The sequence below is a fragment of the Podarcis liolepis genome, assembly GCF_965112155.1.
Source record: "Podarcis liolepis genome assembly, chromosome: 2".
Lineage (NCBI taxonomy): Eukaryota > Metazoa > Chordata > Lepidosauria > Squamata > Lacertidae > Podarcis > Podarcis liolepis.
The window spans coordinates 3,549,975-3,573,255 of NC_139555.1; the positions used below are offsets into that span (position 1 = coordinate 3,549,975).

Sequence of the window (23,281 nt, forward strand, 5' to 3'; positions counted from 1 at the left end):
CAAACTCAGAGGCACGCGTTGACAAGCTCTTTTCTAGAATTGTTGATGCTTTCTATTATAGCTGGATAAGTACAGCTATGTATTTTCTCTCTGTCACAGATTCCCTCTGCCCCATAGCAGATCTTACAGGGGGGCAAAGGCCAGACACCTCCCACATTTTTATTTGCCTTCAGGAATAAGAATGTGAGAATGACTGGATCAGAAATGGCTGAGAGACATTGGAAGATGATGTTTTGAAGGGAAATGCATTAAAATATAAGAGGCACTGCCAGGGAGGGGGATGGTACTTCTCTGCCAACCATAGTCTCCAATAATACTCCTTTACAAATATCCTAGTAGTTGTAGTCCTTTAGGCCTGTCTCAGTCTCCTGCTGCTATACCTTTCCAGCGGGTGGAGATAACAAACAACCCCACCCCCTCGAAAAAGTCATGAAAAGGCAAACATTGGATTTGGAGCACAGCATGCAAACCTAGCTAGTAAATAAGGAAATTTGGGTTGGAAACAAACAGCAGATGGCACACCTTCTGGAAGTATGGGAGTCTGGAAAGGACTGGCCACCAAAATAAATGGGATCAGTTGCAATTTGAGGGAAAGGCAAGGCTGTAGGTTGAAGAACAGGACTCCAAGTACATGGTTCAGAGGGCTGCAGAATTGTGAACAGCAGTTTTAACCATAAAGGTGGACCTTGACTGGGAATGGCTGGTGTGAGATCAATAGTTACTGATTGCTTCTATGTTCCTCCCATCTTTCTCACAGCCTTGACCAGCTTTGAGGTGGTGATCCAGTATGGCCTGGCCACCCCTGAGGGACTTGCTGTGGACTGGATTGCTGGCAACATCTACTGGGTGGAGAGCAACCTGGACCAGATTGAGGTGGCTAAGCTTGATGGGACCATGCGGAGCACGTTGCTGGCTGGGGACATTGAGCACCCTCGGGCCATTGCCTTGGATCCACGATGCGGGTATGGTGTTGAATGGAATGGGGCTGAGATGGGGGATGGGGTCAGAAATGTTGCTCTCTCCCTTGGGTGCTCTGCCACAGCTTGCCCAAACAGATTTGGGCAAAACCTTTCTGAGATTCGCTGGTAGTTCGTAGCCCATTATTCAGTGCCTTTTGCTGGGGGGGAGCAAGTAAATGAAGTCGTGAAAACATCTGGAGGTCTAGGACAAGACTGTGTGCATTCATTTTATCTGAGTGCTGCAAAAGCATGTACCTTGGTTCTCGAATGTAATCCATTCCAGGAATCTGTTTGACTCCCGAAACCGTTCAAAAACCAAGGTGCGGCTTTCGATTGGCTGCAGGAGCTTCCTGCACTCAGTCAGAAGCTGCATTGGACGTTTGGCTTCCAAAAAACGTTCACGGACCAGAACACTCACTTCCAGGTTTGTGGCGTTTGGGAGCCGATCTGTTTGACAACTGAGCCGTTCGAGAACTAAGGTACCACTGTACTGTCAACATTGGGCACTGCCTTTTCCACAGAGAGAATATCTTTAATTTGTCTGTCAAAAGAATTCTGTGATACTTCACACCAATTTTCTGAACTTGTCTCTCTTAATGATGGGGGCTGGGAGTGAGTGGAGTTAATATCTCTGTGCATAAAGGGGGTGAGAACACTGCTGAAATAAGGCATGGCCCTTTTTAACAACGCCCAGCAGGGATGTTTCATGCTGTTCACTTTTGTTCCCCTAAAGGCTGCTATGGATAGTTGGAAAGGATATTAATTGGTGATTGATAATCAGTCTCCAGACAAGGGCTTAGTATCTCAAGGCGAAAGCTGCTAATATTTCAGCTCTTGTAGAATTATGGAAGCCGTTTAGGCCCTGACCCTGGGCAGCTGGAGAGGAGGCATGTCTGCCTCATCACTTGCGTACCTCCTTCCTCTTTCCTCCCAGGATTCTCTTCTGGACAGACTGGGATGCAAGCCTGCCCCGCATTGAGGCAGCGTCCATGAGTGGTGAGGGCCGGCGTGTCATCCACAAGGAGACTGGCTCCGGAGGCTGGCCTAATGGACTCACTGTTGACTACCTGGAGAAGCGCATTCTGTGGATAGATGCCAGGTGTGTACTGTCCCTCCACCAAATATTATCTGGTTTAGATTTTTGGGTAGTAGCTAATAATTTTGGTAAAATGGACATCTTTCTGCACAAAAAAGCCTGTTTGGTGCCATTGTTTCTGTTGCCTAATATGTGTAGGTTGATCAAGGTATGGGTGTGTGTGTGTTGGTATGGAATCTGTGTATTGAGTAAGTGGAATCCTATTTTCTGCACAGCTAAAAATATCCTTGGTCTGCCATAGGTAGCTTTGTCCTGGGCTTCTTTGTGAGAAGGGCAAGATGTAAATTTAGGAGGAGGTGGAGGAGTTTGTGTGACTATTCAGCATTTGAGTAGAGAAGGATGTGACCGGCCCTGTAATTGCACGTAACATTCCTGGGAAAAATTATAATGCTCCTGTCATTGCATATAAAACCTGCCTTTTGCATATATTCAGTTTTTGGGTAGGGTAATAATTAACTGGGTTTTTTTTTGTCAATATTAATCATAGCCCATTTGTTTATATACAGGTTTGTGCTCCAAGCCATTTTTTTAAAAAAACAGTCAAGTACAATAACCATTAAAATTTTAATATTTTTACAGCACAAACAGTTCCACAATTAACAATTCATTGCTATATAGCAAAGAAAATTAAGTGAGCATAAACCTTACCAACAGTCTAATTGATATCCCAAAGTAACTGCTCCCCTTCTCTGCTTAACTTTTATATCTAGAATCAAAAGACCATAAAACTCTTCGCAGCAGTTCCTTTACAAAAGAGTCTTCGAACAAGAGGACCAGACATGAGAGGTGGAAGCAGCCATCCCAGGATGGCTCGCCCCTCAGACCCCCAGGCCTATTACTCTGAGCCTTGGGTATACTGTAATATACACATACACATTCATTTTCTATCTCACAGTAACTGTATGAATAATTACAATATTAGTAGAATCAATCCCTGGATGCAGAAGTAATAAACTGAGTAGTAGGTCCTAGGGTAGTATAATAAATTTGTGTGTGTGTGTGCGCGCACAGTTAACAGATCCAAACAGATTATATTAATATCTTGGCCAGTTTTTGATTTCATGCTGGCTTGCTTTCTGTAATTGAAAGCCAGAACACCTCCGCATGAGCAGATTGTCAGCGGATACTGAAGGTTCTTGCCCTACTTCCTCTTGCTCTGCTCTTTCTGCTCTCGTATGGCTAGTGTTCCATTTCCATCTTGCACACATCAAACATTCTGCTTATAGCCACTTGCTCCTTCTGTGCCCCATTCCTAGCCACTACCATGTACAGGAGGCTCATTTGGCTGTGCCGCTGCCCAGTGAAGTCCAAGGTGTTTGGGTCATCTTGGTAGTTTGCAGAACCCATTCCCACTGGAGGTGTGTCTGATGCCATCATTGCATGTTTTCTATCAGTGGGTGAAGACACACTTCTTTTCCCAGAGATGAGAATGATTGCTATAAGCAACCACTCCACTACCTTCTGCCGAGTAAGGAAAAGTGAAGTATTATTGTGTTGTTGTTTTGATAATTGCAAATGTTATTTGTTTTATTGAACTGTTGTATCCTGGGTGAAAAGTCAGTAAGAAATGCACACAAAGAAACAAAGAAATTAAAGGAAATCTTCCCTGTTCCTCCACAGGTCCGATGCTATCTATTCTGCCCTCTACGATGGTACAGGCCACATTGAGGTGCTCCGAGGGCATGAGTATCTGTCGCACCCCTTTGCTGTCACACTTTATGGTGGTGAGGTATACTGGACTGACTGGCGCACGAATACCCTGGCCAAGGCCAACAAGTGGACCGGCCACAATGTCACTGTTGTGCAGAGAACCAACACGCAGCCCTTTGACTTGCAGGTCTACCATCCCTCTCGCCAGCCTCTAGGTGAGCTGTGACAAGGGAAGGGCAGAGGAGGAGGGCTCCCTGGAAAATTCTGTGAAGGCAGGTAGCAGGACGCAGGCCGAAGCTTCCTTTGCTCACAGCTACACTTAAGATTTCCAGGTCCACTCCTGGGTTTCTAAGCTGTGAGAGCTTGGATGCAGCAGGATAGCATGCAGCAGTGGTCCTCTCCTGGTCATAGGAAGCGGTCTTTTCCCAGGTGGCTCAGCATTGCCTACCCTTTCTGGCACCAGCTCTCCAGAATCTGAGGCAGGCAAATTGTCTGTCCCTCATCCTTTTACAAACCAAAACCAGACATGGCCTTCTGCATGCCGAGCATGTGTTCTGCAACTGAGCTGCAGGATCTCCAAAAAGAATAAAACCTCAAGAGGTGATCTTAGTTGTGAGTCTTGATTCACAGGAGAACAGAAAAAGATGCCTTTTAATATATATATATATATGTCTGTCTGCCTGTTTTATCTTTTAAGTTGCTAATCAACCAATAAATTGGATAAATGAAATATTAAATATAAATTAATCCTAGGTCAAGCTGTTCGGTCCACCTAGCCCAGTAATGTCATCCTGGACTGACAGTAGGTTTCCAGGGGCTCATGCAGAGCTTTTTCCCAGCACAACATGGAGATGCCATAACCTGGGGCCTTTTATGTGAAATCATGTGCTCTGCCAGTGAGCTACAGGCCTGCTTTGAACTGCAGATGGGACTTGGCTTGCCCCATGTAACTGGAAGAGAAGGTCAATGGGCTGTTGGAGTAGGAGGAGCCACAGCTGGGTCTTGTCTCGCTGCCTCAGGGGTCCGAAAGAGAGAGGTGGAATCTCTTAGGACACTGTCTTGTGGGGATGTAGTGCCATTCTAAAATTCTTTCAAAGGAATTTGGTTGTTCCTGTGAAGAATCTTGTGTGGTAGAGAGATGAATTTCTGTGTGTGGTCCTGGTGGCAAGAAAAGCTTTGTAAGCCATTATTAGTTAGGTAGCCGAAGGAGTTGGGGGATTTATATGCACAGCACTTTTCAGAGTAACAGAAGCAAATAAATGAAAAAATAGCATGTTCCTGCCCCCCAAGGACTTAATCTATGATTTCATGTTGGTGAGGCTACACAATGAAGGGAGACCAAGCAAAGGTAAACAAGGTATGCATATTGACATCTGTATGTGCTTCAGCTTTGTTACGTAAAACCAGTTGAAAACATGACTCCAGATCCACATGAAGATTTGAGCGCAATGTAGAGACAGCACTTTCCCTTGGTTCAGAGTGGTTCTTCCTGGAAATCTGGGATTTGTATAGTAGGCTTTAGGGTCGGCTTTCTTCCATTGTTCCTTATGTTTGAATGCAGACATGCATTTTGGTGACTGTGTAAGACAGGGCTGGAGAAAGCAGAGATCCAGTCCTATGCTGCCAACCTATCCAGATCTCCCTTTCCCAGCCAGCTTTATGTCACCTGTGCCTTGGCCTTCTCAAAGGAGAGCTATGCTTCACCCTCTCTGTTCTTTCAGGATTGGGGTGGGGATCTTAACCTTTTCTCTCCAGCACTTTGTTTGTTGTTGCAGCTCCCAACCCTTGTGAGGCCAATGGAGGAAAAGGCCTTTGCTCTCACCTCTGCCTTATCAACTACAATAGCACTTACTCCTGTGCCTGTCCTCACCTGATGAAGTTGGCCAAGGACAACGTCACATGCTATGGTAAATGAAGAATGGAGGGGCTTTGGTCCACTCGCAGGGACCCTGCAGAGACCCAACCCAAAGATTTGGTGCAAAAGTGTATCATCTTAGTTGGTGTGGCTCCTTGACCCTGTTATTCCCACCTGCTTTGCAGACAGATATGGTTCCTGCAGGTCCTTTGACCTTTGGGAATGCAGTACACACAGTGAACAATGAAAACCCCATGTAGGCACACTCCAAGACATATCCATTAAATCCATGGACATGTAGACAATGGGTTCATCTAGGACTCCTTGGCTCGGCTCCCAGACAGACTGCAGCATGAGGGATCAGCTGCAAATGAGGATAGGAGCTTTTGAGCAGGACCTTTTTGTCCTCAACACACTTAAAGATATGCCTGGATGAGTCTCAGGTTTGTTTCCTCACCACCTCCCCTCTTCTCATTTGGTACAGCCAGGAACAGTGAGGAGAAGAAAAGCTTTCACTCCTGCTTTTCAACTAATCAGAGTTCCTTGTTACACCTAAACTTGGGGAAGTCTGGTTAGTTTAAACTCTGGTATGTTCAAACAAGCCAGGGTCAAAGTATGATTTATGATCCTTGCATATTCACTAACCAGAGTTGAAACAATCCAGAGTTCCCTACGTTTATATGTAATGGCGTATTCTGATTAATTTGAAAACAGTGACAGATTTTTCTAACGTCATCACTGCTTTGTGTCAGAGGAGGGAGAAAGGTTTGTGCATGAACCCTAGGCTTGTTCATTTCTGGCTCTGATAATTTAAAGCTGTTTTAAACTATTGTCTTCGCCTTAGATTCTACAGAATCATATTTAGATACTTGGGTTGTTTCCATAGCAGTGTGTGAAACTACATGCCAAAGTCACATTAGAATGACACTACATGCAGACCTGCTTGGAGTGAAGGGCAGAACTTCAATCTTGCCATTCTCTGAGCTTGTTGCCTTACATGTAATTCTCACCTTAGGCACTTAAATACCTTGGAATAAAGCAGCTATTATTTTTTATTTCACATTTAACAGTAGGTTGCTCAAGGCAACATTCAGCATAAAGAGAAAATAACAGGATCTAAGTGAAAATTTATAGAAGTCACTTTTCAAGAAACAGGATTGTAAAAAAGTGAAATGCTAGAACTAGTTGAAATGTAGAAAGTGGTCCCAAAACTGCTTTGTTGGTTGTTGCAGATGTGATGGGGGCAAGGGTCATGGAAAAGATTGTCTTTGTACCCCTAAGAAGGACTGATGTGATAAGAACATGAGAATAGTCCTGCTGGATCAGGCAAAATGCCAGCCCAGATGTGTTTTGTGATGTATTTTACAAACTGCTGACAGATAACAACTAAATGCTGAGGGATTATAGAAACAAGCTAGCTGCAGTTTGAGGCCTGAGCAAAATGGATTCAAACAAAAATGGAGTTTAACAGGTCAATAATAAATATTTCCTCTTCATTAGTATCCGGCAAGCAAACATGCTTTGTATCTACTAAGCCCTGACTGGAGTGAGTTCCCATTATGCGCTCTTGGCCTTTGTCCCCTTCTCCAGAGTTTAAGAAGTTCCTGCTCTATGCCCGCCAGATGGAGATCCGCGGGGTTGACATTGACAACCCATACTACAACTACATCAACTCCTTCACTGTTCCCGACATTGACAACGTCACTGTAGTTGACTATGACGCCATGGAGCAGCGGATCTACTGGTCTGATGTCCGCACACAAACCATCAAGCGGGCATTCATTAATGGGACAGGCGTGGAAACAGTTGTGTCTGCAGGTGGGGGGACTGCCTGTCATTCATTTTCTCTCCTTGCTTCCTCTCATCCCTGCACTACATGCTGTCCTTTGGAATGGATTTGTCAGATGGATTTAGAACCTTTTGTGAAATACAGTAGTCAAGTGGAAGACGTTGGCATGCTTACCTTGTTATAACCTGTGCTATATGAACCTAAAGCTCTTGCAGCTTTTCCCCTGTGCTCTACAGACACCTTCCATTTTTTGTTGCTTTACCTCTGTCTACCCTCATTTCACAGTTTCCCCACCCTCATTGCCTTGCAGACCTACCCAATGCCCATGGCCTAGCTGTGGACTGGGTCTCCAGGAACCTTTTCTGGACAAGCTACGATGCCCACAAGAAACAGATCAATGTCGCCCGGCTAGATGGCTCTTTTAAGAATGCTGTTATTCAGGGACTGGACAAGCCTCACTGTTTGGTTGTACATCCTCTCAAAGGGTGAGTCTGGTAGAACAAGAGATTCTGTAGAAAGAAGGTAGTGAATAGGGTTAGAGTTTGAATGACAGCTCCAGGATAGTATAGTGTTATTTTTCTACCAAATTAGCTAGTTTTACTTTTTCCTCCCCTTGTAAAAGGTAAAGGTACCCCTGCCCGTACGGGCCAGTCTTGACAGACTCTAGGGTTGTGCGCCCATCTCACTCAAGAGGCCGGGGGCCAGCGCTGTCCGGAGAAACTTCCGGGTCACGTGGCCAGTGTGACATCGCTGCTCTGGCAAGCCAGAGACGCACACGGAAACGCCGTTTACCTTCCCACTAGTAAGCGGTCCCTATTTATCTACTTGCACCCGGGAGTGCTTTCGAACTGCTAGGTTGGCAGGCGCTGGGACCGAACAACGGAAGCGCACCCCGCCGCGGGGATCCGAACCACCGACCTTTCGATCGGCAAGCCCTAGGCGCTGAGGCTTTTACCCACAGCGCCACCCGCGTCCCTACATTACATTACATGTTAATGTAAACCTGTTCAGTTTATCTGAACTTCTGATTCTCCAGGTGTTTGGGGCACTTCGATTTAGTAAGTGTACTCTTGAGTAGTACAAGGAGAGCTAATCAATTGCAACTCATGGGTTGGATTCAACATCTGGAAAAAAAATTAGCCTGGCATCTCCTTTTCCTTTATTCCAGTGATTCTAATTAAGGTGTGTTAAAACAATTTTGCTCATTAGACCTGTAAAAAAGGGTTAATAATTGAGCCTGCAAGAAACATAAGCTGTAGTTGAACTTGTAATAATAGAAGTACTAGTGATAATAAGTGGTCTTCCTGTTTGCCTCTGTTACAGGAAACTCTTTTGGACTGATGGAGACAACATCAGTGTCGCCAACATGGATGGCAACAACCGTACCCTGCTCTTCACAAACCAAAAGGGGCCTGTTGGTATGGAAACTGTGGCACTCTGTTGTATGCCTAAGAACTTAGTCTGTGCCTAATAGAGGCAGAACTCACTGGGCCCCCCTTAGCATGTTGGTGTCAGTTCGAATGCATGCAGCCCATGTCTAGGATTGTCTGTGATGATTGGAATAACCCTGGGCCAACATAACCCACTGAAATCACAGCTCTGGTGTAGGTGTAGTGAATTTGTGGCCCGCCCAGAAGTTGCTGAGCTCCAGTCCTCTTTGTCCATTGACCATGCTTGCTGGGGCAGCTTGGAATTGTAGTTCAGTCACATCTGGAAGGCCAGTTTCCCCAACTCTGCTCTAGTGCATCTGAAAAGGTTGCAATGCCGTCACATAACAGGTATCAACCACCTTCATCTGTCAATGTCCCCTCCTAGTATTTGTGTGTCTGTTTCACTTGTCAGGTTTTTGTGGGCCAAAAAATTCAGTTCACTTTCTCTAGTTCTGTGTTAATTTTATTTATTTATTTACTTACTTACTTACTTACTTACTTACTAAATTTTAAAAATTATACCCCATTTTGGGGGGAACTTCCTCCACAAAGCAGCCTACAATCTAAATAAAAACCAGCTTCACCTAAAAATAAATTATAAAAGTGCAAAATACAGTAACAAATAATAAACCAGAATAAAAAGCAAAGTACTGAAAAATATATAATGCAGATTGTAAAAAAGCGTATTAAGATATAAAAGTGGACAAGAATTAAAACTGCAAAAGGTGGCTTTTGCAGTTTTAATTCTTGCGCATTTGTTCACAGAAAAAGAGAAATGGAAACTATTGGCAACCTTTGAAGAGAGGTACACATTTCTCTTTTGCTGTGAATAAGTGCACATGCGGAGGCACACATGAAATTTAGTGCAGCAAAGCTCAAAACACCAGTGTAACCCTCACAGAAATAGTCATGCTTTTCTGTGTTCTTCAGCCCATATTGCAAATTCCATGTCCTTTCTGGATATCTAGCCCCTCTCTGAATTCTGCAAAAACCTCATCCCTAGTCTTATGACTCAGTTTGGGGATCAGAACTGGATTGTTAACCTTTTAAACCAAGTGTGTTCCAGTGTGATCAAGCCTGCAACACACAGCCCTGGATCTTTCTTAGCAAGGGAACATAAAGGCAAATAACTGGACCAAAATCAGACTTTCAAAAGCTTTGTTTCCTTACCAGATTTTACATTAGCTGTCCTAGTGTAAAATTAGTAGCCTCTCCCCAATGGAAAGTTATACTTGAAAAGGAGAAAATAGGAATTGGAGAGAAGGGTTTATCCTACCTGGGCACACTCACTCTAATCCACATCCACACCAAGGATGGAATGATAGGCATCTGCAAAGGATCCTGGCCAGGGATTGCAGCAAGCAAAAACAGGAAAAGGGGAGGTGTGAGAGAAGTTGGTGCTGTGGACATAGGCCCCAAGTCTCCGTGTATTAAATGGCAAAGTCCAAAATGCCTACATCACAGTTCAGCTTGATTCTCGCACCTCACCATCCACCATCCCCTGATCTTGCTTCTTTGCTTTTCAACCCTCTTCAAGCGGGGGAAAACACACATTCACATATCCCAAGTATCATTTCTGTTTGTTGGTGGCTTTATCTCACAGTTTCTCCGAGTGAACTGAAAACTTTCATTTATTATGATAAGTTTTCAGTCTATCTGAGTTAAAGAAACAACTTTAAAATGGAGAACCTACCCAAGTGAAACTGAAACAGAAACCTCACACATTCACTAAGTAAAAGAATGTAAGTTTGCCACCCCCCTTCTCCCCCTCTTCTCCCCAGCCTCACATGGTATACAATATAAATGTCTCACATCGAATGTAAGTGATCTGTAGAAAAGACTCTATGAAGTGAAAATAGAGACAATGCACATACTTTTGTAACCCAAAAAAATCTTTAATAAAAGATATATTTTTTAAAAAATGAAAGGACAGGGCAAAATAAGGGTTGGGTTTTTTTAAGGAATGTGTTAGTGTAGAAATTGGATGTGGACAGACTTACGAATGAATGCACATGAAACTGACATGGACTGCAATTAGTCTGATTTGCCCATCTCTAATGCACATTCACAGGCTGTAATTAACACCTGCAGATTTCATTGATGATGCTGTTGCTCCTCCTTCACACTGGACTATTCTCTCCTAACAGGGCTCTCCATTGACTACCAGGAAAGCAAGCTGTACTGGATCAGCTCTGGTAGTGGTACCATCAATAGGTGCAACTTGGATGGTAGTGGCTTGGAGGTATTGGAGACCATGAAGAACCAGCTACGCAAGGCCACAGCATTGGCTATCATGGGTAAGAGTCACAGTGCTGAGTTTGGGAGCTATTGCTACAACAGTCTGGTAAGCAACAATGAGAAGAGGGTCCTATATAAGCATCATATCCATGGACTTTTCTATTGGCTGTTTTTTGGGGGGAAGGTACAATGCATGTGAATTGTTTAATGCACAGCACACATTTTTTCTCTCAAGTCTGTGTTTCTGTTTTGGACGCATTGCATTTTTCAGACAATTAAGCAGCAATTTTCTGTTACTTGAGAAGATGCTGCTGTACCTCCAGATAGAATATTAGCTATTTTTGCAAATGGTATGAATTTTTCATAGGCTGCCACCTTCATCCTTAAAGTGATAAACATTAATTTCCTTCCATCAAGTTTTATAATGAGAAATAAATCCACTTTCCCCGTTGAGACCTTGGTTCACATCATTAAATCTTTGTACCTGTTCTCATTATAATATCTGTTGGAAGCAATTAAACTGTAAAATGAAGATCCCACTGCTGTATTTTGTTTTAAAATTTAAGCAGCTACCTTTATATGTTTGATGGCTATTTTTCATTCCATTTTAACATGTTGTAGTTTATAAAAACTTGGCACTTTATAAATCAAATACTATTAAGGCACTGCAAAAGATGAGCTTCCAATGGGCTTCCGCTTGTGCAATGAGGCTTTCTCCCTCTCCCCCCCCCCCCGAAATTGGCTGAGTGGGGCAAGAGAACCCCCAAAACAGCGCACGGGGGAGGAGAGTGGAGATCATTCCGTCTGGCAAGCTGGAACCTTAGCATGACGTTGAATGCCTCCCATTTATTTTAGCTTTTTTCAGTGTTTTTAAAAGTGCCGTGCTTCATCTAGGATCCCTGTTCTATGCATGCATGCACACAGCAGTGCCAGGAAGCCATTATATTTGTCGCAGCTGCTGCAGCAGTTATGTTTAGAAATTGAGGCTTAAAGGATCTTTGTTGAATGCTAAATGGGTTTTACCAGTGGTGTTATCAGGGCAGGGCTTTGGGACAGAGGTTTTGGGACAGCAGATTGACTTGATAGTAGTAGTAGTAGTAATATTTCTAACCACAGCCTCCCAGATGTCTCCAGCCATGCCCAAGCCAGGCACATGGGTGATGATGGCTGGCTCCTATTTTTTGTAGTGCTGTGAACTTTTATCATTGAGTCAGTTGCATCAATCATTTAAACCCATCTTAATGAAATAAAAGCCACTCTGATTATTTGTGCAACACATTTTTAAAAGAATTTAATTAGATAATAAGTATTTTTTAGAAACTACAGATGGTGGGTGGGCCTGTTTTGCCCTGCCTGTAAAGGCAAGCTGTGTAATCTTCATCTCCTTCTCTCCCAGATGATAAACTCTGGTGGGCTGATCAGGTTTCAGAAAAAATGGGTACCTGCAACAAGAAGGATGGCACAGAAGCAGTTGTGTTGCGCAACAGCACCACGCTGGTCATGCATATGAAGATCTACAATGAGAGCATTCAGCTGCACGGTAAGCTCTTGGAGTGCACGGATCATAAGGGGCATCATGCAAGGGGAGGGCCAGAAGACGCATCGTGGGGAAGTGTGAGCATTGATCAGGATGTCATGGGGTTCCAACTCAGGAAGCAGAGAGTCGGTGATGGTGTGCCAAGGCTCACATACTACTGTATGGAAAGATCTTGCCTGCAGTCTCATAGGAAACCAAGCTTTGGATCTGGTGCTGATTCAGCCACATTAAGTATTCACTGTGTCACTTCAAGTTCCTTCTTAACATGCCCATAAAGTTCACCCTTTTTTTCTGTGCCCATGGTGAAGCAAGATGGTCATTTGTGTGGTCACCGGGCAGTCAAAACTGAAGCCTGCTGCTGTCTGGCTCTGCGTCAGTAGTGCCCATTTACTTCCATTATTTCACCTTCACTGTTGCAGGTACCAACCCCTGCAGCGTGAACAACGGTGACTGCTCCCAGCTGTGCCTTCCTACTTCAGAGACTACTCGATCCTGCATGTGTACAGCTGGTTACAGCCTGAAGAGTGGACAGCAGTCCTGTGAAGGTGAGGGGACCCCAGTTGACTCCTGTGGGGTTTGAGGAGAGTGGTCTGTAGCTGTTAGGCCTGGCTCCTGGGAACTATGTTGCTCTGTATATCTTGAGGGATGTGTAGCACAGCTCCACCTGGTGGCTACTGTTTGCAGCTCAAGCTACAATTGCCCTGAGTTGGCCCTGGTTAATTATGGAGCTGTCCGTGTACCAGTGTGGCAGCAAATGTACATTTGACAGGGTGCTGCAGCCAACCCTGGATCTCTCTTCCTATAGGAGACTTGCGTTTCCAAACACATATTTGTCTCCCTCACATACTGTATTTTTTGTGTAGATAATGAAATATATAGTAGGTGTACATTTAATAAAAAAACAAAATGTGGAAGATCCCTAAGATGCAACGGGCAAAACATAGAATTGCCTGGCTAGAAAATGCCTTCAAGAGGCCACTTGCCCAAAGGTTTCTTATCCTCCCTTTAGGGCAGCTGTGGCTGCATACATTCAAAGGCAAACGGACTAGGGGTCCTCCTTTATGTGCCCTTCCTTTCCACAAGATAGTTCAGCCAAGTGAACATATTCCAGAATTCCCTTCTCTTTTTACCTTCTCTGAGTAGGTGGTAGTTTTCCTCCCTAAGATATAAAGATGCACTCTGGGAAGCGCCGAATGCTTCTCCCCCCTGCCAGCCCATTTCAGTAGTGGAGAATGCAAGTGGTACCTGCACTGAAATGCTGCTGTTCAGGGAGCCTGCTATGTTCTCCTTGATGCTCCCCCTCCCTGACTTTCCATGTTCCTTTCCAACGTCTTCCAACGTTCCATTGCTGTTAAGCATTCTCAGTCGTCATTGGGCTGGGTTTTGGTTTTGCCCCTTTTTTAAAAAAGAGAGAGATTGTTTTGTGCTTCTTGCAAACCTCAGAATGCTGGTACTTCTCTTTTGTTTCTCAGTCATCCAATTTTGGCTACACAGCAGTTGGTCCTTGCTGCCTGAGTTTGCCAGTGGAGGGTGATGGATCTCTTCAAAGGAGCCTGCTTTCTGCAGGCAGTTTGATGCCCCTGACAATGTATTTTCCCCGTGGCCCTTTTTCTGAATTCCCTTCTTCTTTCTCAGAACCTGAAGCTATCTACATTTGCTGTCCTTACTGGAGAGAGGCAGCTATTCCAATATTTTGTATACTTGGTCTATATTGATTATAATGTTGTGACTTAATGGATTGTCAGCTACTTTGGACTTCCCTTTGAGGGGAGAAAAGCAGGGTACAAATGTTAAACAAATCCAAAATGAATTCCTATCAGTGGCTGCACTTTGAGCATAGTGTAGGGGGTGTCAGAGGGGCTGTGGCCCCAGACACAGATTTTTGAGGGGGTGCAAAGCAGGCACCCCCATGCAGGTGCCCACAGTGCAGTGCTCCTCTCCCCGTGTCAGAGGAACCAACACTTGCAGATAGGAGCACCGAGCCGGGCAGTCCCAGGGGCGCCAGCATGGGGTGCCTCGTTCATACCCGCCAAGTGCCATGTCGGCTGGCCAGATTCCCCACTATATGGGCAGGCAGGTTGCGCAGCATGGTGTTGCCTGGCTCCGGTATGGGGCAGGGCCGCTCTGGCTGTCTTGCCGATGAAGGCTGGGGTGCCCCGGTGGGCTCCTTCACCCTCTGTGCCCCACTCCCTGGCATGCATGCACCCACACACCCCCAGTGTGTGCCCAGCCCCGCCTCAGGTGCCGTGACCTCACACAACACCACTGGTTAACACTGATTGATTGATTGATTGATTATACTCTAACCCATGCAGAAGGCTAAAAGTAGCTTCCACACTTTTGCTAATATCTTACTTTGCACCAAAAGTTTTCATACGCTATTAGGTATGGATGGGGCTTGTGGAAATCAAGGAAGGCAAACTAAAACTGTCTTTTTCAAATGAAAGGGGGTATATAAATTATTATTATTATTATTATTATTATTATTATTATTATTATTATCCATAGTTCCTTTTCTTCTCCTCTTCTCTCCGTCACCCACCTTCCTTCAAAGTAACACACTCTGCATGCAAACCATATGCTCGGACGTTCATCTACAGCCCTTCCCTGTTTCTTGTGAATTCAGCTCATGACTGCCTCCTTTGACTGGCAGTGGTTCTCCAGGTCTCCACACAGAGTTCTAGGCCAGGTTTGCTGCTGCAAATTGACCCTGAGACCATCTCCATGTAAAGCCTAATGTTCTGCCATTAAATCTTGGCCTCTCCTGTTTGCCCTGTGCTGAGACTCCAGTTTGTGACTGTTGGATTTTTCTTTCTTCCACGCAGGTGTTGGCTCTTTCCTCCTCTACTCTGTGCATGAGGGTATCCGGGGCATTCCACTGGACCCCAATGACAGATCTGATGCTCTGGTGCCAGTCTCTGGGACTTCACTGGCCGTTGGCATTGATTTCCATGCTGGTAGGTGAATGCTTAAAGTAGGTTTGCCCCTTGTGTCTGGAGTGGATATGGATAGAAACAAAAGGGAGTGAGTGGGCCAGAGCCCCTCCATCTTTGCAGCTGGGTGTGGGAGGAATTCATTCAGCTGACATTTGAATGCAGACCTCCCTAACTCTGCACTTTCTGAATGACATACATGAACCAAAACTTTGCTGTTCTGCAGTTCAGTATTTTAAAAAACCCCATCCAGAAATGCTTTATATTAGGGAAAATTGCTCACAAAATGCATATGTTAGGTAGAGATGGGCAAGTACGTATATCAATTTCTGTTTGTGTCAGTTTCTTATTTTTCTGATCTTCACTTCACTGCATTTCCTCATCAGTTTGCAATTTTTTAAAAAGTACATTTTTTAACGCATTTTTGTGCACATTTCTCCTACCACATGCATCTTTTTATGTAATTTTGCCAAACGTCTGCATTGTTTGCAAGCAGTTTCCCCATACGTTTGTGAGCATGCACATTATTTTTGCTAATGTATACACACTCTCCTTAACGTACACATTTTTGTATACATTTGTGGGTTGGAGAACTGCGCCACAGAATTTGGAGAAGTGCAAATATCAAAAGATTAAAATGCAAACCAAGTGAATTTCTTCCGCATCTCTAATATTTGGCAAAAGTGTATTAACATGTATGTATTAGGAGAAATACATACATTGGGACGCGGGTGGCGCTGTGGGTAAAACCTCAGCGCCTAGGACTTGCCGATCGCATGGTCGGCGGTTCGAATCCCCGTGATGGGGTGAGCTCCCGTTGCTCGGTCCCAGCGTCTGCCAACCTAGCAGTTCGAAAGCACCCCCGGGTGCAAGTAGATAAATAGGGACCGCTTACCAGCGGGAAGGTAAACAGCGTTCCATGTGCTGCGCTGGCTCACCAAAGCAGCTTCGCCACGCTGGCCACGTGACCCGGAAGTGTCTGCGGACAGCCCTGGCTCCCGGCCTCTAGAGTGAGATGAGCACACAACCCTAGAGTCTGGCAAGACTGGCCCGTACGGGCAGGGGTACCTTTACCTTTATTAGGAGAAATGCACTCAAAAAATGCACACACATTTTTGTGCAGAAGTTTTTGGTTCTTTGCTTAAATTGAATTGTGGAAGTGGGGTGAATTGAATATTGGAAAATTGAGAAATTGAGGGATTTGTACATTTGTGCTTTGAACTCTGGACTCCTATGGTGTGTCCTCAGCTGTGCTTCTAGTGAGCCATGTTGTCCCCTCATTCTCCAAGTCTGAGTTGAGTGTGATCTCCCGGTCTGCCCCACAGAGGTCCTTAAGGTCCATAAATAGCAACACCCTAGAGGTCCTGGGCCCTAAGGAAGTCAGATTAGCCTCAACCAGAGCCAGGGTTTTTTCAACACTGGCTCCAGCCTGGTGGAACGCTCTGCCTCATGAGACCAGGGCCCTGCAGGATCTGATTTCTTTCCGCAGGGCCTGTAAGACAGAGTTGTTCCGCCTGGCCTTTGGCTTGGAGTCGATTTGATTCCCTTGCCCTCTTTCTTTTTCCTTAGCCAATGTGGTGCCATCCTGATGTTGTTGGGACTCCAGTTCTCATCATTCCTGACCATTGGCTTGGTTGGCTGATTGGAGTTGGAGTCTAGCAACATGCGGAGGAGGAGCACATAGAGGTTTCTCGGTACAATACACTCCATAGCCTCATGTTTGGAAAGAGATAATGCAAGAAACCCAGCATGAGGAAGCCAGAGCTCTGCAGGGGCCAGAAAATGGGGGCAGCTTGTCTCCACTTTGGTCCCCAAACCCAAAACGCAATCCTCTATCAATCCAATTTCCTACATATATTTATATATTTAAGGGGTTGACCCAAATCCAAGACAATCTCAAAACCATGACTGTTGGCAGCCACACTGAAATTGAGAGGGCATACAATTCTGAGCAGAAATGTAGCCGGTCGTGGGGTGAGGTTAAATCCCCCCCTCCCCTGACAAGGAAAAGGTTGTGGGAACCATGAGAGAAGGATGGAACAACATGTAGGCAGGAGCTATTGCTATAACTGTTGAGGACAAAGCAAGGAGGGGAAAATAAGAAAAGTCTTGTGCGTTGTGATTAAACCAGTAGAAGGACATGTATGGACACAGATGTCCTGTGCTTTTTCATTAAAAATAAATAAATTTATTTATCATTTTCCATTTTACAACAAAACATACAAGTTAACAAAACCAAAAATAGCATCAAATCAACTTTTCCTCCATCTGTAGTTCCTTCTATTTTATCTCTACTACTGCATATCCACAATAATTCCTTAATTATTTATTATCTCTAAAATTTCCTTAAGTTTAATTTGCTGCTCATTTTACAGTAAACCTGCTAATATTTTAAGTTGCTTACAATAACTTTTCAGATTGTAAATAAATTTTCCTCAGTCTTTGTTACAATTTTTTTTCTTCCTGGTTCCTTATTCCTCCTGTGAGTTTAACCTTCTCCGCATCCTCCATCAGTTTATCGGCCAGTTCTTGTGGGTTGGAACTGTTTCTTCTCTTCATTTCTGCACATAAATCTTCCTGGCAGTTGTCATTGCATACATAAACTTTTCCCCCCTGATCTTTTGGTACCTCTTGACCTATTATTCCCAAAAGAAAAGCTTCTGGTCTTTTTATACAGTGGTGCCCCGCAAGACGAATGCCTCGCAAGACGGAAAACCCTCTAGACAAAAGGGTTTTCCGTTTTGGAGGTGCTTCGCAAGACGATTTTCCCTATGGGCTTGCTTCGCAAGACGAAAATGTCTTGCGAGTTCCTGCGGGGTTCCCCCCCCTTTTCCCAAGCCGCTAAGCCGCTTATCAGCTGACCCTAAGACGCTAAGACGCTTAACAGCTGATCCGCCAAGCCGCTTAACAGCTGATCCGCCAAGCCGCTTAACAGCTGATCCGCCAAGCCGCTTAACAGCTGATCCGCCAAGCCGCTTAACAGCTGATCCGCTAAGCCGCTTAACAGCTGATCCGCTAAGCCGCTTAACAGCTGATCCCCTAAGCCGCTTAACAGCTGATCCCCTAAGCCGCTTAACAGTTGATCCGCTAAGCCGCTAATAGTGCTAAGCCGCTAATGGGCTTGCTACGCAAGACGAAAAAACGCAAGACGAAGAGACTCACGGAACAGATTCTTTTCGTCTTGAGAGGCACCATTGTAAAAGATACCTTCATCATTCCCCCCCCCCCAGTTCATTATAAATCATTTCCCAAAAAGCTTTCGCTATCTTACATGACCACCACATATGGTAAAAGGTAACCCCCCTCTTCCTTACATTTCCAGCACGTATCTAATTCGGTTTTATACATCTTAGCCAGTTTACTAGGAGTTAAATACCATCTATACATCATTTTCTTTTTTTTCTTTTTCCTTTTTTGTCTTTCCAGTTTAATCTTTATTGATTTTTAAATATTGCATCCATTCACCACAAAAAGAAAAAAGAAAATACGAAACACATCAAATACAAAGAAAATATTACATATAAAAGTTCTTTCATAGGTTAAGACTTCCATCTTCCTCAGGGTGGGTCCTTCGTTTCCTTGTTGACTGCATATTATATGACATTTAACTTATCATAAATTATCTATAACCTTTGTAGCATATGACACTGCAGAAGTTAATCAAAGCATGTCAAAGATTTCATATGGGAACAATGTCCTTTTAAATATAATCTGTATATATCCCATTCTTTGTTGAACTTTTGGTCTGTCTGGTTCCTATTTTTTCCTGTCATCTTTGCCAATTCTACATAGTCAAATAATATACATCATTTTCATATAGTTCTCCTTTAATGTATTATGTGCTGCAAATGTCGTATCTGTAATCCATAATTTCTCCCATGCTGACATTTCAATATTGTGACCTATATCCCTTGCCCAGTCTATCATTGCTGATTTTACCAGTTCATCTTTTGTTTCCCATTCTAATAACATTTTACACATTTTAGAAATTACTTATTGCCCTGTGCTTTTTCATATTTGGTGTGCCACCCCACAACTGCTTGCTGGTATTGTGTTGCATTGGCACCTAAAGAAAGGTCCTGTTTAGCTGACAGTTGGAGTCTAGATCTTACTTTCCATCCAGGCTGAACCCACAGCATATTTTCCCTACAAATGTACTGTTGATTTAAAACTAGAGTTATCCTGTCTTAACCCTCTGAAAACTGGGATTCTCCACCGTTTCCCCTTAGCTGCCTTCACTTGTGGTTCTGCCTGGCCAGTAGAGCTACAGGAGCTCAGTAAACCTATTTATTCTGCTCTCACGGCTTTGAATGCACTAGATCTTGTTGCCAAGGAGTGGGCTTTTGGGGACCAGATAACTGAGGTTGGGGAAACTGGGAGCCTTAGAACCATGGTGGATGCTGTGTGTTGCTGTAGAGGGATAATTCTCACAGATTTGCATATCATCACTCTTGAACCTCTCCCCCTGACTTCCAAAACACGCTTCCTTTCTCCCTTCAGAGAATGACACCATCTATTGGGTGGACATGGGCCTGAGCACTATCAGTCGGGCCAAGCGGGACCAGACATGGCGAGAAGATGTGGTGACCAATGGCATTGGCCGGGTGGAGGGCATTGCTGTGGATTGGATCGCAGGTAAGGCAGTGTGCAGTTAACATCAAAGCATCAATCAGAGACAGGGATGAGGAAGTGCTGGGTGGGGTGCGGAGGGGAATACCAGCCTCCTGCAGTGTCTGGAGCAGGAACAACGGGTTGAATAATCACCTCTTTCTCTTCAGGAAACATCTACTGGACCGACCAAGGCTTTGATGTCATTGAGGTGGCCCGGCTCAATGGTTCATTCCGCTATGTGGTGATCTCACAGGGGCTGGACAAGCCGCGTGCCATCACTGTGCACCCTGAGAAAGGGTAAGGATTGGTTGTGGTGAGGAAGCTGACTTATATGACTCAGACCACTGGTCCATCTTGGTCAAAACTGCCTGGCAGTGGCTCTCCAGGGTTTCAGGCAAGGGTCCCTCCCTGGGGATGTTGGGGATTAAACCAAGGACCTTCTGCTCTGTGCTACAGCCCTTTCCCAAGTAGTCGGTTTGAGCACACGGCAAATGCTCACGATAAGAATAGGCTCAGAATCCATTTCTCTGTGAGAGTTAATAGAGGCTAAGGCAAGGGTGAGGAATCTGGTTTCTCCAGATGTTGATGGGCTCATGGGTTCCCTCAGCTCCAGCCAGTGTGGCCAGTGGGCAGGGAGGGTGGGAGTTGGAGTCCAGGGACACCTGGAGCACTGCAGCTTCCCCACCCTTGGTGTTAAGGGCTGGAGTTTGGGAAAGGCAAGTCTGCTGGGTCTCTGCTGGAAAACCTTGCATCTGAGGTGAGGTGAGAAGGACATTCCGTTTCTTGTATATGATCTGTTGCCGCCCACTCATACAGCACTAGCCATCATGATGAATGTGGAAAGCTGTTGAAGAATAATGGTTGAGTGTGGAACTAGAACCAAAGAGACCCAGATCCAAGACAATCTATCTGTTGGCCTAATTTTCCTCACAGAGTTGTTGTGGGGCCAAATGGTGGGGGTGAGAGAAGACACTGTACCTTGGTTTGAATTCTGAGGAAGGGTAGGGTATTTTTGAATAACAATACAAATAGGGTAATAACAACATGCAGCTGTGAACTGGACCTAAGTTGCTTGGCTGAAGATGTGATACGCTTCTCTCCTCTCCTCCAGGTATCTCTTTTGGACAGAGTGGGGCCAGTACCCTCGTATTGAACGCTCCTGGCTGGATGGGACACAGCGTGTGGTCCTAATCAACACCAGCATCAGCTGGCCCAATGGGATTTCAATTGACTATGAGGTATGTCTCGGGGCTGAGGTTCACAAGAGAGAAGAAGAATGGCAAGAAAAGCGGGACAAGAGTGTCTGAAACAAGAGTGCAGGTTTCAGAAGTGCACAAGGGGGCTTGCTCAGGCTGCAGAGTTATGCCAGGGGTGGTCCATGTATCTTTGCACCTCCAGAGTGAAAACAAAGCAGGACTCCCTGCATTTTGAGAAAATATATCCTACATCAAAATAACTGAATTTGTGGAAGACAGCTCTCTGAAACTTGCACAGATCAGGAAAGCTTTTGTTTTGCATGGTTTAGTCTGTGTTGGCTGGTCATAGGGTGAGGTGAGGAGGGATGTAGTGCACTGAAGCCTGTCCGCTGGAAGTCCTGCTTAGCCCAAGCTCTGATTCCTGAGAGTTCAGCAGGCATTATGGTTACACAGTTCCCCTTTGGAGGCAGACAGCAGCTCCCAGTGGATGCATGCCAGTAAAAACGAACAGGTGAAAGAAACAAAGAAAGGTTGAGTGATCCAATTCATGGAAATCATGGAATTGTAGAGTTGGAAGGGACCCTGCGGACCATGTAGTCCAAGCCCCTGCAATGCAGGAATATGCAGCTGTCCCACACAGGGATCACACCTGCAACCTTGGCATTATCAGCACCATGCTCTAACTAACTAAGCTATCCAGGCTTCTGCAATTGTAACATCTTTAATTTTTTAATTTTAATTTTGATGTTTTATCGTGTATTTAATATTCTGTTGGGAGCTGCCTAGAGTGGTTGGGGCAGCCCAGTCAGATGGGCTGCATACACATTCTTATCCTAATTAAGGTTGGGCCTTCAGAGATAATTGTACATCACTCTCCTGTTAGGATGATTTCTAGTAGAAAATGAATGTCCCACATGGAGTCCCACCGTCCCACATTCACATTAGCAAACAACCCTTAAACATTCCAGTCAGATGTGTAACCCACATGGATGGCATGTATCCTCCTCTCTCTCCCTAGGATGGGAAGCTTTATTGGTGTGATGCCCGGACAGACAAGATTGAACGCATAGACCTGGAGACAGGGGACAAGAGAGAGGTGGTCCTGCCTCATAATAACATGGACATGTTCTCAGTATCGGTCTTTGAGGATTACGTCTACTGGAGTGACAGGTTTGTGCCTCAGTGCTACCAAGGTTGTTGGAGCAGAGAGAGTCCAGAGTCATGCTTGAAAGGATTTTGCAACAGCCACGTTGCTCTGTTCCCTTTCAGATGGCAAATGCATTCATTATGGCTGGATAATTTGGGTTGTATCTGACTAAGTTGTATTCAGAGAAGGCCCATTGAAATCAGTGGACTTCAGTTACTGAAGCCTATGGGTCTACTCTAGGTATGGTTGGGTACAGCTCTGTGTTTCCTTTGTTGGAACCTGGTTGTATACTGGAATCTTTTGAAGTGGCCATATCAATAATAGTCCTAATTCCGAAGCAGTGCTGAGCCGTATATGTGTGTGTATTCACATACGTATATATGCATTGTGCATGAGTCAGTTGTAAATGTGTTAATCAAGGGAGAAAAGTGTGTGTTTGGATAATCCATGAATATTTGGGTGCAAGGTGGGTGGGTATACTCTAACAACCTGCATAATTAAGAGTGTGCATATGTTGAAGGTTATTGTCTCATTTTCATAACCTGTCAATGCTTCCTTTCTGCACATAGCCATGAGGCAGCTGTGCTAATACTTTGTGGGTACATCTCATACTCACACACATGACTGTGCCTCTTTCTAGGACTCATGCAAATGGATCCATTAAGAGGGGCAGCAAGGACAATGCTTCAGATATCGTGTCTCTGCGCACAGGAATAGGAGTGCAGCTGAAGGACATCAAGGTCTTCAACAGAGCCAGGCAGAAGGGTGTGTGAAGAGAGAGACTGGCCTACAGGCCCAGCGCTGGCAGTACAGCAAGCGGTAGAGGGGGGTGGGGGTATT

The 23,281-nt window shown here is 44.8% G+C and overlaps 1 protein-coding gene across 3 annotated transcripts in view; it reads left to right on the plus strand.

Annotated features, from left to right (window-relative positions):
• Window positions 1-23,281, plus strand: part of LRP1 (LDL receptor related protein 1) — a 326,669-nt gene that overhangs the window by 221,982 nt on the left and 81,406 nt on the right. For all 3 annotated transcript variants that reach the window (XM_083486061.1, XM_083486059.1, XM_083486060.1), the window contains 16 exons: window positions 758-962; window positions 1,894-2,058; window positions 3,676-3,920; window positions 5,481-5,612; window positions 7,151-7,378; window positions 7,660-7,834; window positions 8,673-8,767; window positions 10,927-11,076; window positions 12,414-12,557; window positions 12,974-13,099; window positions 15,380-15,511; window positions 19,988-20,122; window positions 20,266-20,395; window positions 21,210-21,336; window positions 22,313-22,464; window positions 23,082-23,206. In XM_083486061.1, the coding sequence (XP_083342187.1) occupies window positions 758-962; window positions 1,894-2,058; window positions 3,676-3,920; window positions 5,481-5,612; window positions 7,151-7,378; window positions 7,660-7,834; window positions 8,673-8,767; window positions 10,927-11,076; window positions 12,414-12,557; window positions 12,974-13,099; window positions 15,380-15,511; window positions 19,988-20,122; window positions 20,266-20,395; window positions 21,210-21,336; window positions 22,313-22,464; window positions 23,082-23,206 (2,466 nt within the window). The remainder of the gene's footprint in view (window positions 1-757; window positions 963-1,893; window positions 2,059-3,675; window positions 3,921-5,480; window positions 5,613-7,150; window positions 7,379-7,659; window positions 7,835-8,672; window positions 8,768-10,926; window positions 11,077-12,413; window positions 12,558-12,973; window positions 13,100-15,379; window positions 15,512-19,987; window positions 20,123-20,265; window positions 20,396-21,209; window positions 21,337-22,312; window positions 22,465-23,081; window positions 23,207-23,281) is intronic.